Source organism: Perognathus longimembris, chromosome 6 (assembly GCF_023159225.1).
Source record: "Perognathus longimembris pacificus isolate PPM17 chromosome 6, ASM2315922v1, whole genome shotgun sequence".
Taxonomy (NCBI): domain Eukaryota; kingdom Metazoa; phylum Chordata; class Mammalia; order Rodentia; family Heteromyidae; genus Perognathus; species Perognathus longimembris.
Window position 1 is genome coordinate 9,551,130 of NC_063166.1, and position 16,472 is coordinate 9,567,601.

General features: G+C 44.7%; 1 protein-coding gene across 2 annotated transcripts in view; it reads right to left on the reverse strand.

Annotated features, from left to right (window-relative positions):
• Positions 1 to 16,472, reverse strand: part of Dnah8 (dynein axonemal heavy chain 8) — a 195,825-nt gene that overhangs the window by 8,854 nt on the left and 170,499 nt on the right. For both annotated transcript variants that reach the window (XM_048347828.1, XM_048347830.1), the window contains exons 88-90: positions 8,475 to 8,631; positions 4,942 to 5,094; positions 4,665 to 4,854 (exon numbers count right to left, since the gene is read on the reverse strand). In XM_048347828.1, the coding sequence (XP_048203785.1) occupies positions 4,665 to 4,854; positions 4,942 to 5,094; positions 8,475 to 8,631 (500 nt within the window). The remainder of the gene's footprint in view (positions 1 to 4,664; positions 4,855 to 4,941; positions 5,095 to 8,474; positions 8,632 to 16,472) is intronic.

A 16,472-nucleotide genomic window follows, 5' to 3' on the forward strand; every position in this document is an offset into this window, starting at 1 on the left:
GCGTCTGTTGAGTTTAAGTACAGTCATACACACACACACACACACACACACTAACTCATGACACCCTGGGAGAAAGGTGCACACATGCGACAATCCTCGGAGAACCTGAGGGGCAAGATATTGAATAGGATGTGATACAGGCACCCATCATTTCCTGGAAAAACCAGCCCGCTAGGCTGATTCATTCGGCCTCTCCAAATGCGACAGATAGAATATCAGGTCAGTCAGAAGGTGAATGCGCGAGGCTGCAAACGCTCCAGCTTGGACACCCACGGGAGGCAAAGGAAGCGTGGCGGCCATCTTGGCGGTGGCCTGGACCTTAGCGTCACTTAAGGCTGAGGAGAAGTGACCAGGAGCGTGATGGGAAACACGCAGCAGCTGTGCCCCGTGGCACTCGGAGATGGCGAAAATCAAGTCACGTCCGAACAAAGCATTTGCACGTGGGTTATAGTCTTTCTTTCCAGTCCAGGTACCACTGTGTGTGTGTGTGTGTGTGTGTGTGTGTGTGTGTGTGTGTGTGTGTGTGAGAGAGAGAGAGAGAGAGAGAACTTTAGCCTTTTTGTGCATAGCACCTGGTGCTTTCTAAAGTGTGGGATTCATTTTAAAGTTATTCACTTAAACGCTGTGAACTAAAGAAACTTCGTGGGAGGAGCCTCATCAAGAATTCTATTGTTGATGTCAAATGGAGGCCAGAAATCGTGGCTTGCAAGTTAGAGTGTTATCTGCCTTGTGGACTGTGTGTACGGTTCCCATAATCTGTCTGCTGTCTGGATCTGACCAAGTGATGGGGAACAGAGAGCAATTTGTCCCCCATGTCAAGGGGAGGAAAAGGAAGAGCTGACCTACAGTCTTCAGAGCAAGTAGCAGAGAGATAAGGTGTGCGTGCCTGAAGGAGGAAGGTGCTCGCCCGACTAAGTCCTGGCTTTCAAAACCACCAGAGGAAGAACTAGACGTGAACTTGAAAAGTGAAATTAAAGTAAAGAGAAAAGGGGCTGGGGATATGGCCTAGTGGCAAGAGTGCTTGCCTCGCATACATGAGGCCCTAGGTTCGATTCCCCAGCACCACATATACAGAAAATGGCCAGAAGTGGCGCTGTGGCTCAAGTGGCAGAGTGCTAGCCTTGAGCGGGAAGAAGCCAGGGACAGTGCTCAGGCCCTGAGTCCAAGGCCCAGGACTGGTCCAAAAAAAAATAAATAAATAAAGGGAAAAGACCAATGCTATTAACAAAAGATGGCAAGAAGCTAATTGCAATATGCAGTTGCGCTTGCATTTTTAAAAGTATTTCTGACATTATCCAAGAAGTAATGTGCTCTTTGCCTGATTTACCTAACTGTAACCCCTCTGCACGTCACCTTTAGAATAAGAATTAAAAAAATAAACCTAAAACACCAACTTAAAAAAACTAAAATGATGCTCAAATATAATTTGCTAATTTTATTTATTTTTTTTTTCACAACAGTCAGCACTGGTGGCTCACGCCTAGAAGTCCTAGCTTCTCAGGAGGCTGAGATCTGAGATTGTGGTTCAAAACCCCGCCAGGCTGGAAAGTCCATGGGATTCTTAACTTCAATTAATCACCCTCCACAAAAAGCTGGAAGTAGAGAAGACGAAGAAGAAGACAAAGAAGACGAAGAAGAAGACGAAGAAGACGAAGATGAAGAAGAAGAAGAAGAAGAAGAAGAAGAAGAAGAAGAAGAAGAAGAAGAAGAAGAAGAAGAAGAAGAAGAAACAACAACAAAAATATTTCAAAATAAATGTACACCAGAAACTCACAGCTGTAATCTTAGCTACTCAAGAAGCTGAGATCTGAAGATCATGGCTTGAAGCCGGTCTATGGAACTCGTCTTCAGTTAACCACCCAAACCCCAAAAGTGGAGGCACAGAGCAATCGGTAGGGTGCCTACTTGGAGCAAAAGAGCCCGGCCAGAGTGTGAGGACCTGAGTTCAAGTCTTGTACCCTCCCTCCTCACAAATGAGTCCATACCACTTAAATTAGTTCATAGCAACTGAAGATTAACAGTGCTAAAGGTTCATTTGCTATTTTCAGTGAAAAAGGGAAAGAGTATACTCAAAGACTTTGTGGGTCATGAATGATGGGTTTTGCATGTGGGGAAAACCAAACTCATGCCATTGGCTGCTGCATATTAAACAAATTTTAAAACAACCTTACTGTTTTTAATATTCCTGGTCCTTAGGCATCCGCTCCACTCTGGGAGTGGAGCCCAGCCCTGCCCCTGGCAGCGTAAGCTGACCAGCCCAGGGCTCCTCCTTTGCCTTCCTGCCCACAGCCCCTGGACCTTACTCTGCCTTTCGTCTAAGTAAGCCATTGCCTCCGCTTGCTCTCCCAAGGAACCCCACTGAAGCTCTCCTTCTGGTCCGTCCCTTCCCCTGCACCTTGCTCAGACCCCAGGCTTCTGTAGGCCTCGCACACGCCTCATGGCTCTGGGTTTCCACACTCCAGTCCACCCTCCACTGTCTCCTGGGTGATTCCTGCCGTCTTCCACCTCCAGTGGCCATCCATGCCCGCTTCCTGAGCTCTGGCCACACGCGTCTCCTTCTTCACCTTGTCTTGGCTCAGGCCCGTGGCCTGGAAATGCCCTTTGCTGTATCCTTGCCCTCCAAAGCTTGCCCACTGCTTCCTGTGTCAAGCTCTCTTTCCAGGCCTGCTGTGCAGGCTCAGTCTCTCTCCCTGCCCTCTGGACCACTCATTCTTCCAAGGCTGGATGGCTTATCACATCCCACTAATGCTCTCAGTGAGTCTGTCTTACAAGCAGATTACGGTCTCCTTTAGGGCAGGACCAGGGTCTTAAATCTCTCTCTATTGAAAGCACCTACCAGAGGGGCTGGTGAATGGGAGGTGGTGACACCATGCTTATTAGGTTACGTGGTATTCCTTCAGGCTCCGCAGCCAGGAATTACCTTAGTGACAACTTATTCAAACGGATGGCTGGCCAAGAGGAAAGCCCATTCATACACAGACACACGAAATCTAAGAACTGGAACGTCAACAACAAAAGTCTTCCCCCTCCACTGTCAATGGAAATTCTGGAGCAAAACAGATCAGTGAGATCTGGCAGCTGCCCTCGCTACAAATCTAAGAGCCACAGACACAGTAAATTCCCACGGATAATTTGGTTGCACGTAGAAATTACCAAGGCGAGTGCCATAAATTTAGAAAATTTTAAAGCAGTAGAAAATGCATGAGGCAAATGAATGTACATCCACAGAGAACAGGTAAATGCATACTTTTTAAAGTATAATAGTCACTGCAGTATTATTGATAAGAGATAAACGCACAGATCTTAAACAGAAGCTCAGGGAATTTTCCTCAAGGGAATACAGCCATGAAACCAGCATCCAGATCAGAGAAGTCAGTGTGTGCTTGGTCTAATCAATGCCGCCCCGGCTCCCAGGATAACCACAAACCTGATCTCTCCTTCTCTGTCTGTCGTCCTTCCCTCCGCCCCTCCCTCCCCCTCCTTTCTTCCTTCTTTCTTTCCTTCTTTATTTCTCTTTCTTTCCTTCCTTCCTTTCCCTTTCTCTCTTACTTCTCCCCACCCCCCGCCCCGACCAGTCCTAGGGCTTAAACTCAGGGCCTGAGCACTGTCCCTGAGCTTCTTTTGCTCAAGGCTAGCACTCTACTGCTTGAGCCACAGCGCCACTTCTGGCACTTTGGTGGTTAATTGTAGATAAGAGTTCTTACAAATTTTCCTGCTCAGGCTGGCTTCAAACCATGATCCTCAGATCTCAGCATCCTGAGTAGCTAGATTACAAGTATGAGCCACCAGCACCTGGAAACCCTGATTTTTCCGAATTAATCATTTTTCTGGAAGTACTGGGGTTTGAACTCAGCCTTGTGTTGGCCAAGAAGGCACTCTACCCCTTGAGCTATGTCTCCAGCCTGAGATTCTGACTTTTTAACCCTGCCTATCCATTGCATCTGCCCCACCCTTCCTATCAATGGAGTCACACAGGACAGAATTTTCTACTTGGCTGCCCGTACTCAACATCATTTGATCTACTGAGGTTACCGTGAGCAGCAATAATTCATCCTAAATCAATAAGAGAGGGTTTCTTCACTTGCATTACAAATGGAGTCATCAGGGGCTGAACCACAACACATCCAGACCTCTTCATTCCAGCTGGGAATTACTTCAAGTACAACTGCCTTTCCTGTGATAAGCCAGAAGCAGTGTTGGGCTCCCCAGTGGAGGGACTCCATGACATCCAGCTGGAAATTCCTCAGCACACATTTTCCAAGCAAAGGGACTCCCCAGGGGAGGGGGTACACACTCACTGTAAACTTCTCTCATGATGGATGGCTTTAAAAGTCAGGGCACTATTCCAATTTCAACAACTTCCGGTGCATCTTTTAGGTGTTTTTTGTTTTTTGTTTTTTTTTGCAAACATGTAGAAGCTAAAGTTTTGGAGAATTTATTTTTCACTCTCATAGGTGTCTTAACAGACTGATGGTTTACTGAAGCAGAAAAACAAGCCGACATAGGGGAAGAATTTCCAATCGCACGTGCTAAACCAATAGAGAAGAACTGCCTGTGTTCTCCACCCTTTGGAAGAACATGTCCACCATCTCTACCACCACATTGCTTTACACACTACACGTTGGTCCTTGCAAGTCTGCCCAACACTCCCGCGGGCACCTTACCTTGGGGGTTAAAGAAACCAGTCATCCAGAACACATTAGGCCGCCCTTCAAATATCCAGGTAGCAAACTGAGCGTTCCTTTCCAAAAGTTCTGTAAACCAGAAGCCCAGAGTGGAGGAGTCCCAGGACACCCTCTTCCAGAGCTGCGGGATGCGCGCGTCGTACATGTTGTCCAGGGCGTCTCTCAGGTTCTGGAGAAGAGAAGGTTCCAACCGGGTGAATTCAGAAAGAACAAGGGGAGGGGGAGGGGAATGGCCGCCGGCAGAGGACTAGCTCACCTCACTCATGATGATTGTGCCTTCAATGGCCAACTTGAGGTCACTCAGGCTGCTGCGAAGTATTGAGATGACTCTTTGCATCCTGTCAATCTCTTGTCTGAGAAATATGTTCATTGAATTAAGATGCCCCATCTTTATCAAACGAGCTTTCACCTAAAAGAAAGAGTTACCAGAGCCCTAAAGGAGACCGTTAAAGCCATTTATCGTCCTCGCTCAGTGACCTCTCCATTCTTAATCCTTTATTTGTCTTCTTCTCACTAGATCTCTCACCAACCAAATGAACTCTAAAATATCTCTTGCAGAACTGAATTTGCCATTAAATCCCCCATTTTTTTCCGAGCTTCAAAGACCACTGTTCAACTAAAATGATTTTTATTTCCTACTGATTGTACTTCGTTGATAATTGGAAATGTACTTTAAAAAGCTGAAAGAAAATTGTACCTATTTCCCTTTTCAAATGATTAAGTACTAAGTGTCAGTTAAATATTCTTCCACAATCTAACCTTTATAAGAGCACAGTGCGACTTCTTTTCATTATGCATGCAGTCATTAGAAATGTCACAAAAAAGTTAACACAGACAAAATCTTTACTGAGCGACTGCAATGAATACCATTAACTATAGTTTCCAAAGATCGTGATTACATTAGCTGTGGTGGCTACAACAGTGTCTCACCTCATCTAATCAATGGAAATATTTGACTCTGAAAGAGAGCTGTTGAGCACCTGTCTTTTCTTTCTTTTGGTACATATCATTTATTGATGACTTGAAAGAGTTCGATACAGAAGTCTCCGGTTGGTGGGAACAATACACAATAACAACGATTGAAAACAAAACCAATACACATTCACATTTTAATGTGGGGATATATGCCACAAAAAACGTTGACTGAAAATACCAGCAGGAACTCATGAAGAGGCCTTGAACTTACTGCTGGTCATGGCCCAAGAGGTGCTGGAATAGGAGGCTGACGATGGACACAGGGAGCGGGAGAGAATTGAATGTCCTGTGTCAGGATTCTCTGGCCGAGAACTCCACGCCCCCTTCCTGAAGCATGGCATGTGAGAACCAGGTGAGCTTCCGGGTCCTGCGGACCTTCCCTCCCATTTTACACACCAAGCTGCCTGCCCGGGGCAGAAGTTCCTTAGCAGCAGGCACACTTTCTATTTGTTCCCTGGTGCTGGAGATGGAGCCCTGAGTCTTAGGCACGCTCAGCGAGTGTTCCAACATCCCCGGCACCTCACAGGGCAGCTTTCAAAATCTTTGAGGGCAGGCCTTCTGTCTCATGTATGTATTTTTGTATTCCCAGGGTTCTGCCTTGTAAATAAAGACCACACAAAATGAACGCCGAAAGCGTATCCATTTCTCCATCTAAAAATAGCTTCTCTGTTCCCATAACTGTTCCTACAGGAAACCATCTATTTCAAAATCTTAGCCAAGGGCCTTGGCACCATCCACCCAGCAGAAACCAAAGACAGATTTAAGACGGCTCGTACTGTTGGAGGCTCCCACTGGACATGAGACCTGGTTAGGACTGAAGCTTCTGGAACCAGATCATGTTTGCTCAGACTCTTGCTCTACCCTTAGCTTGGCTCTGCTGGGCTCTCTGAGGACTGCCACCACGTGCATGCGGCAGTTAGAGACTGATTTGTAAAAGAATGTTAAAAAAAATAAAAGAAGAAGCAACAGAAAAGCCTAAAAGGAAATAATGTGTTGAGAGAGAGAAAGAGAGAGAGAGAGAGAGAATATAACGTTTTGTTTTGAAGTCTTGAAAAATAGCTAGGATACATGGACACGAGAGACAGAGTTTAGTAATGTCATTGACGGGAAGTTGCTAGACAGGCTCTCTGCTACTCAGCACAGAACGGGCAGTTTACTGTTCTCCATGGCAAACAGCTTCTGTGTTCAGATAAACGATCAGACTAGAGTTTCCTTTGCTCGGCCAAATGCAATGTGTCAACTCAAGGAGAACAGTCAACTCTAGGAAGAAAAATGGCAGCAGGAGCACCAGATGATAAACCTCCGAAAGAAGCTCAGGCCCCAAACCACGCCTGTAGTCCAGGTGTCCTCAGGGCTCCTGCTTCCGGGTGTCTCAGAAGGGTGACGCCATTAGCCTTTCCGTCAAGATGTTAAAGTCGGGGCTGGGGATATAGCCTAGTGGCAAAGAGTGCCTGCCTCGGATACACGAGGCCCTAGGTTCGATTCCCCAGCACCACATATACAGAAAACGGCCAGAAGCGGCGCTGTGGCTCAAGTGGCAGAGTGCTAGCCTTGAGCGGAAGAAGCCAGGGACAGTGCTCAGGCCCTGAGTCCAAGGCCCAGGACTGGCCAAAAAAAAAAAAAAAAAAAGATGTTAAAGTCGATCCAGGCCAGTCTAGGATTCAGGCAAAGCAATGTCCAGCAGGGGTGAGGGACGGAGGCTGAGCCCAGGAGAGAGGCCGGCCAGAAAACACAGCCCCTTCTGCTTGCACGAAGGAGGCTGAGTTGAAGGGCTCCTGGCAGACTATTCCGAGCAGGCTGGCGGTTTACCATAACTAAAGATGGATCTAGAGTGGGCTGCTTTCCTCCTTCTAGGAAGATGTTACCTGAGTCTGTTACTCCCTCATGGGTTTGCAGTGGGGTTCAGCAGAGGCTATGTGATTTGGAATATAACTTCCCAAGTAGAGGGGACTTACGGGTGTGATCTGCTGCTCTCACGGGTTGTTTGTCGAGATGGTCTCATCTGCTAACGTTGGCCCAGGCCAGCCTCCCTATCTCTGACTTCTGAGTACCTGAGATCACAGACCTGGATAATTCAACTCATCTGGATGAAATTATTTTGCCCCAGAAAAGTGTTTTTTTTAAATAAAGTGTCATTTATGCTAACATGGTTTATTACTATTCTTTTAAAATATTGTAAGATCTCAATATAAATGTATAGTACTTCAAATATTAAAATTTTGTTATATTTGTCAAATAGAAACTGTTTTGAATGATAGATTATTTTGTAAAGGTGTCTTGAGGTAAACACACACACACACACACACACACACACACACACACACACAGAAATTGAGCCAGGCACTAGTGGCTAGCACCTATATTCGTAGCTACTCAGGAAGCTGAGATCTGAGGGTTTTGGTTAGAAGGCTGCCCATGCAGGAAGGCCTGTTAAGATTTTAATTTCCAATTCACAACCAAAAAGCCTGAAATGGAGGTGTGGTGCAAACGGTAGCACACTCGCCTTCAATGGAAAAACTTAGGGACTGTGTGTAGGCCCTGAGTTCAAGCCCTAGAACTGGCACACACAAAAATTGAGAACCATGGGTGTCGTGGTGCATGCCTGTGGTCCCAGCTACCAGAGGATCAGAGGTGGGACGTTCCTGGTTCAAGGCATGAAGGACGATGGGGGAAGGTGTCAGAACCAGTGGCAGTCATAATTCACAGGCTGCGTGGGAAAGAGTACAGAAGAGAAGAACAAAGGGTAAAATGGAGGAGGAATGGGCAGAGCGCGGGGCGACGGAGCCACAGCACCCGGGCCTGGGCCTGGCTCACCTCGTGAGGAATGTAATCCGGGGGTAGCTTGCTCAGCATGTCTTCAGACAGCCTGTAAACGATGGCCTCGCGCGTCTCCCCGACTCCTCCTCCGCTCTCTTTGGGCTGGATGTTGGTGATCGTTTCAAGCACGCCCGAAGCGGTGTTGCTCTGATACCTGGAGGTGAGAAACGCAGCCTCAGTGAGACGGTGATGCGACTGAAACCGTAATCTGCATCCTGTGAATAGAGAAGATACACGCTGGCCTAGTCATCCTCACGAAGGAGGAGACATCCATTTGGGACAACCTTTCTAAAAACAACCGAAAACACTATTAAGAGTCGAAATGCTGAGTGATAGTACCTCACAATAAAGGATACTAAGTCAACAAAACACAGAGTGAAAACTGGAATCCAGAGGTGTTAAGTCAGATTGTTCCCTGGGGACATCAACTGACCCTGCTGTTCTAAATCTAAATCTGAGACCACCCCCTGGGAGAATGGGTCATGTAGAAAGAATCTGTCTGTGGTACTTCCTTCTATCTAGCTATGAGAAGTAACTAGAAAACTATACATACGAGTAGCATATTTTAAAAAGAACAAAACAGAACTCGTGGAAATAAAAATAGAAGATAGGTTCTAAAACTTAGAACCCACATTAGTGTTTTATTGCTGCTATAACAAACTACCACCAAGTCTGCAGCTTAAAATGTCCCAAATTTACTATCTTAGAAGAGTTTAGTGAGTCAAGTATGACACAAATCTCACTGGGCTAAAATCAAGGTGCTGGCAGGGCTAGATTTCTTGCAAGCGGTTGGGAAAGATTTATTTCCTTGCTCGTATATTGCTGACAGAACTCATTTATTTTTGGTTGTAGGACTGAGATTCCTCAATCCCTTGCTAGCTGTCGGCTGAGGGTCCCTCACAGTTTCTAGAAGCATTCCTTGTGACCAGCTCTTATACTTTCCAGGTTAAGCGCCCTTAATCATTTGAATCTGTCCTATCCCTGCCACTTCAACTCTGTTTCTCTCTTTAAGAGTGCTTGTGATTAGATTGGGCCTGCCAGGACAATCCAGAACAATATTCTTATTTAAGGTCCCTAAACTTCATCCTGGATTTAACAGCTCTCTGTCACATAAGATGGACACGTGTCTCCAGCTTCTGGAGAATGTAAGACAGACACATTGGAAAGTCCATTCGGATGCAATAGCTAGTTAGATACAGATGAAGAGAGAACTTGAGAAGTGGAAAACAGATAAGATGGTATTGTACAGAATCTACACAGGAGAAAATAAATAGAAAATGATGAGAGAAAAGTTGAGACAAGGAGGCCGCAGGGATAAGTTCTAACAGACAGCTCACTAAAGGTTCAGAGAGATAGAAGACTGACCATGAAACAGAGGAAATAAATAATGAAATAATGACTCTGAGGGAGATGAACCTTACATAGAATGCACAAACAAATAAATAAGAATACATATGAAGATACAACACAGTAAGACTGAGGAATCACAAACACAATATTTAAAAAGCAGCCAGAGATTCAAAAACCAGACTGTCTAGGAAAAAAAAATAGCATACTGACACAGTCAATTCCTTAACTGCAGCAACAAAACACACAAGAACAGAGAAGAACATTCTATCTAGTATCAGTCATAGGTAAATTGGTGCAGTCAACACTGGAAAACAGGGAGGTTCTTAACATGCTACGACTACATCAACCATATGACCCAATCATTTCCTTCTTAGTTATCTATACTCAGAAAAATTAAAAGACATGCTGGGAATGTGGCTTAGTGGTAGAGTGCTTGCCTAGCATGCATGAAGCTCTGGGTTTGATTCCTGGATACCGCACAAACAGAAAAAGCCGGAACTGGTATTGTGGCTCAAGTGGTAGAGTACTAGCTTTGAGCAAAAGAAGCTCAGGGAGAGTACTCAGGCCTGAGTTCAAGCCCCAGGACAGGAAAAAAAAAAAAAAGAAAGGAAAGTTAAAAGACATGCCTATTCAAAAACTTGCATATGAAAATTCACAGCTGTTACGTTCATACCCCAAAGTAGACACTACTCAAATGTCTGTCTACTTGTAAATGAATGTCTATCAACTTACGAATGAATGTTTATCTACAAAATGTGAGGCGATCATCTTCAGGGATATTGCTGGCTAATAAAAAACACTGAAGTATGATACTGACCCATGCTACCATTACACGAACTTCAAAAACACGATGCAGACATAAAAGGCCATTTAGTATATAAATCTACGCCTAGTGTCCAGAAAAAAAATGGCTTAGCAGTTGCCTGCTTCTGGGTTGAGGGTGGGTTGGGAGTAGAGATTAACTACGGATGAGAACAAGGCCTCATTTGGGGGTGATGAAAATGTTCAAAAATTAGACTGGAGTGACTGTTACATGACCCATGAAGTTATTAAAAATCATTTTCTTATCCACTTGACAGGAAGGAATTTACAAAAGTCACGTTACGCCTCATCAAAACTATCTTCCCGGGTTGGGGCTGTTGCTCAGTGGTGGAGTACTTGACTCACATGCGCAAAGCCCTGAGTTCCTTCCCTAGCACTGCCAAAATTAAAACGAAAACAACGAGTTTTCAAGAAAGGAGGGCAAAAATAAGACAGAAAAGAGCAAAAGCCTGAATCACCACCAACAGGCCTTCACTGGAGGAAATCTAAAGAATATACATGAAAAAGGAGAACAGAACAGAATTACAGCACGGGATTGTCAGAAGGGAGTTAATTGAAAGACACTGACCGAAGAATACATTCATTTTAGACTTAATTCAGAATGGGTGTTATGATTTCTATGGATGTTATAAACTAGAGGAAGGGGGAAATGGAATGGGAAAAACTTATCAAAAGGAAGGAGGAGGAGGAGGAGGAGGAGGAGGAGGAGGAGGAGGAGGAGGAGGAGGAGGAGGAGGAGGAGGAGGAGGAGGAGGAGGAAGAGGAGGAGGAGGAGGAGGAGGAGGAGGAGGAGGAAGAGGAAGAGGAGGGGGAGGAGGAGGAGGAGGAGGAGGAGGAAGAGGAAGAGGAGGAGGAGGAGGAGGAGAAAGAGAAGTAGAAGGAGAAAGAAGATCCAGAGGAAGAAGAGAAAGGAGGGAGGAAGAGGAGAAAGAAATACAATGCAGAAATAGTATGCAAAAGGCAATGTTTTATACTCATTCTTTATATTTAACCCATAGGTTTAGATATTCTTTTACCATTACTGAATATTTGATAAAGCAGTTTTTAAAATAAACAATCAGACAAGGGTGCAAAGATATATACAAGACTTTATAACAGTATTTATAACCATAGGTCTTGACAATGCTCTCTAAAAATCAGCAGAGTCAACCACAGATGTGGGTCTGTATTCACCGGTGAGGTGAGGCGTCATTTGAAGGCTGCAGAATGACCTCACAGGGTACAAAATTAACTTATGGACCCATTTTTGTGGATCACATTCTGAGTTCAGGTATTAAAAAAAATTCTAGAAAGCCATTCTGACTGTGGGATTTCTGTATGGCAGCTGTTTTTCTTAATGTCACCATTGCTTTCTGCTTTATGTCTTTCTGTATTATGTATTCCCAGTAAGAAAGTGTGATTTTCATAAGAGAATATTAAAACCACTTCCATTCTGAAAAATAGAGGAAAGGAACCTCCGAGGGGCGAAGCCCATCTAAAGTGTCAACAAACCGACAGACATGTCACTGACAAATGCTTCAGGTTCACAAAAACACACCTCACCCATGCATCCCCTCCCTCCACCAGAAACCCACCCCACCCATGCGTGTCCCCCCCACCCTACCCCCAGAAACACACCTCACCACAAAGACTCTCCTCTCACTTCTCAACAGCACAGAGAAAGGGAGAATCACACCCTTTATCTCATGATTCCTAGGTGTGAATTAAACAAGCTTTTGTGGAACTTGCTGCACTGTGAGAACCCGAAGGAGCTACTACTTACTGATAAAAGTTATCCAGGGCTTTGCTGCAGTTTTGTGGGAACAGAGGGAACCGAAGCAGCTGGCCTTTGTGATCCCTCTGGAATGAAACTGTTGGGGGCGGGGGGGGGGGGGACATACTTTCCCCAAGCTCTTCTGTCTGATGAGCAGGTCAAATAGCACGTGTGAACCCATTATGGGTATCCAGCCAACTGCCTCCCATCCAAAAGTCTCAGCCATGGTAAATACCTATGGCGCCATGTTTTACATAGTGGACTTCTGGTCAGTTCAGTGATTATGGCCGTCCTCGCATCAGACTTAAGTGAATGTTTATCTCTCCATCCAGAGTTAGAGCACTAGCTGGGAGCTGGTGGCTCATGCCCATAATACTAGCTGCTCAGAAGGCTGAGATCTAAGGATCACAGTTCAAAGCCAGCCCCGGCAGCCAAGTTCACTAGACTCTTATTTCCAATTAACCACTCCAACACGCCCCCCCCCCCCGAAGTGGAGCGGTGGCTCAAAGTGGCAGAGTGCTAGCCTTGAGTGAAAAACAGCTCAGGGACAGCACCCAGGCCCTGAGTTCAAGCCCCACAACTGACAAAAAAACCAACCAAAACCACAGTTAGATCATTGCTTCCATATTGCCTTTACACATGTAAACTTCACAGTAAGGGTCCATCAAGTCAAAGTTGACTTTTAATAAATCAGAAGTGAGTTTGCACTATTGTCATGTGTAATTTTTAAAATTTTAAGTTATCTATGCAACTTCTCATATATTGGACTCTTAGAACATGCCATACCCTAGTGGTAAAGTGTTTGCTTCATATACATGAAGTCCTGGGTTCGATTCCCTAGCACCACATACATAGAAAAAGCCAGAAATGGTGCTGTGGCTCAAGTGGTAGAGTGCTAGCCTTGAGCAAAAAGAAGCCAGGGGACAGTGCTCAGGCCCTGAGTTCAAGCCCCAGGACTGGCAAAAAAAAAAAAAAGATGAGTATTTTAAACATTCAGACTGTTGAAGATGTGAACGGAGGGTAAAATATTTCAGTAAAATAGCACAAAGGATATTTGCATCCCATTCCTCAATTTTGAAGTTTTGTGCAATCCCTTTTTTTTAAGTTTACTTGCTATATAATAATTGTACATAGCACAATACTAGGTTTCAAATCAATGTTTACAGGTAGTAGTAGCAAAGTACAAGTAAACTCTAAAGGAGAAGTGTTACAACAAAATCAGACAAGAAAACAAAATGAAATTGCTACAGGTGATAGATTGTTTTTTTGGCCAGTCCTGGTGCTTGAACTCAGGGCCTGAGCACTGTCCCTGAGCTTCTTTTGCTCAAGGCTAGCACTCTACCACTTGAGCCACAGCGCCCCTTCTGGCTTTTTCTGTGTATGTGGTGCTGAGGAATCAAACCCAGGGCTTCATGCATGCAAGGCAAGCACTCTACCACTAAGCCAGGTTCCCAGCCCTACAGGAGGTAGAGTTACAGGTTGTTATTTACATTCAAACTTGTGTATGATTCATACTACCCTGTGGACTACATCTAGCTTTAGATTCGCTGAAGACAGAACACGCTGAGTTGCTCTTAAGGACAATGGAGGTGTTGCCACCCACAGCGATGACTAACACAGGAAACACCAGGCCAGGCTGAGTAACACCCTATCTCTGACTGACTTCACCATGAACTCCTCCAGGCCACAGATCCTTGGACTCCCAGAGCTCTCTGCTTCTTATCCCAAACAAATCCGAAACTAGTCTCACAATTTCTCGCTATCCCTCCCCAAACTCTTTCTCATTCCATCTCCCTCAAGACCAATGTCTTCTCCCAGTTGTCCAACCAGAACCCTCAGAACCATTACTCCCCAGGCTTTCTTGCTTTCTAAGTCCCTTTCCCAAATCCTTTCCGGCACTCAATCTTGTTGCCATCCCTCTGACCTGCACAACGGTCCCAGATTCCTTACCCTAACACCCCAAGATCTCCACAAGCCTCACTGCATCTACCCGTTACCCTCTGTGCGAGCACTGGCAACCCTGCCCCATGCTCTGGGAAAGCTGTGCTTGATTTCTAGCTACCTGCTACACAGTTCCTCTTCATGCCCCTCCTCCAGTCACCTTGACTCGTCCTTTGTCTATGCCGCGGTCTTTTCCACCTGTGTTTCTCTTCCTTGTACTCTATCCCTTGAGAACCACACATCTCTTAAGGCGTAACTCAAATGTGACTTCTCTCCCAGCCTTTCTTTGGTCCTGAATTGGGATGTCATCTGTATTGCCCATATACACCCCAGCAACTCCTCGGGACCCTGCTTTCCGAGCTTACCAGGTTACAGTACTAAGTATTTGCCATTCACTGGTTTTCCCTAGGAGAGGATGAGCTCCAAGGGCAGGGACAGCATCTTGCTCGTCTTTGCATCCCCAAGTTAGCCAGACAGTAAGTTCTCCATAAATGTTTGTTTGTTGAATTAAAGCCAGTTGGCTGGAATTTTATTAAACTTCAAATACAAAGGAAAGCAATTCTCCCATATTTAAAGGGCATGAAAATTTAATTATCTGTTCCTTCTTAGGGTAAAAAAAAAATTTAGCACATGACTCTTGCTATTTTTCTTTTCTTGGCACATCTCTACCTACAAAAGGAGATATATCTATGTAGATATACAGATATAATATCGCATCCTTGACTTCTGATAACTTACTTTTGTGGTCTTCATAGGCTATTTTCATTGAGATTTCCCCGCCGACGCCCCTCCCCCCCCCCAGAGTTACTGGTATTTTTCTTATATCTTTTTTTCAATGACTTTTAAACACTGGGATGGTACCACAGTTAAAAATTCAAAGATGGGTTGCAGGTGCATGCCTGTCTTCACTACAAAGAAAAAAGAGAAGGACTGCACACGTCAGGATCTCGGGAGCGCCGGGCTCACCTCCTGCTCTCGTCCCCTCTAGAGATGTGCTCTGCTTCAGCGGCCGGGAGCCACCCTCTCGTTTCTGTTGGCTCTGGCTAAGTTCACAGGCGCTCTGGGGAGAGGCTGATGGAGAGGCTGCGGGGGCTGCTATACCCTACCTAAGAAATAGCTTTCATAGTGGTTTTGATTCTTTTATGAGGCTATCTGAAAAAAGTCCCCCAAAACATAGCAGCGCTGAAGAGATGATCCCTTTTGAATGGGGGGTGGGATAAAGTCCGCAGATCACCACGAATCCCCCCCCCCCCGACACACACACACCAACACACATTTGATTAAACACAGGATGCAATTGTCTAGTATTCCATGGTGATCCAACTTAGATTTCCTTTTCCACAATGTGATTTTTATGTCTGCAAAGATGTGAACGGCAGAAGCCTAGTCAGCTGGCTATAACATAATGGAGAATTGCAAATATCGCTATATGCTTCAAAAGCCCAAGGGGGTTTTCAGGAAAACAGTCTCCATAAAGGCTCTGAGATGAAGACTGAGAATTACAATATTCCATGAACTGGGGGCCTGAGTTACTTTGTGAACAAAATTTCCCTGAAGAACTATGGGGAGAAGCTCATTCTGTGTGGCTTGAAGTCAAGGTCATAGGCAATAAAAATGCAAAGCAATTCAGACCCAGAACTACCTAGAAAATAAACAATTAGCCTTCTAATGAGATATTAGTGCACAGGCATATCAAAATCAGACTGGATTCATGTATACGTTTGCACAGGAAATCTCAATGAGCATTTATAAAAAGAAACCTCAAAATTCAGAAGCATCAGCTAACACTAAAAGGCACATATTTAAATTTGTCCCACACAGAAATGAATAGAAAAGTTATAATAAGGCATCTGATAAATTTCAGATGGTAGAAAAAATATTCTGATAAATTTCAGATGGTAGAAAAAATATTCTGATAAATTTCAGATGGTAGAAAAAATATTCATAATCACTAATGAGCAAAAAAAAAGAACCCAAATAAATAACTTGCTTTTGACATTGAGACTGTTGAATGTGCAGAGTCTTGGAGCCTTATAAATCTAGATAATAAAATGTGAATGCGCTGCGCATTTTTACAGTTTCTGTCACCATGATGTCTGCCCTCTTGGGAGAGGTTTTCACTTAAAGTA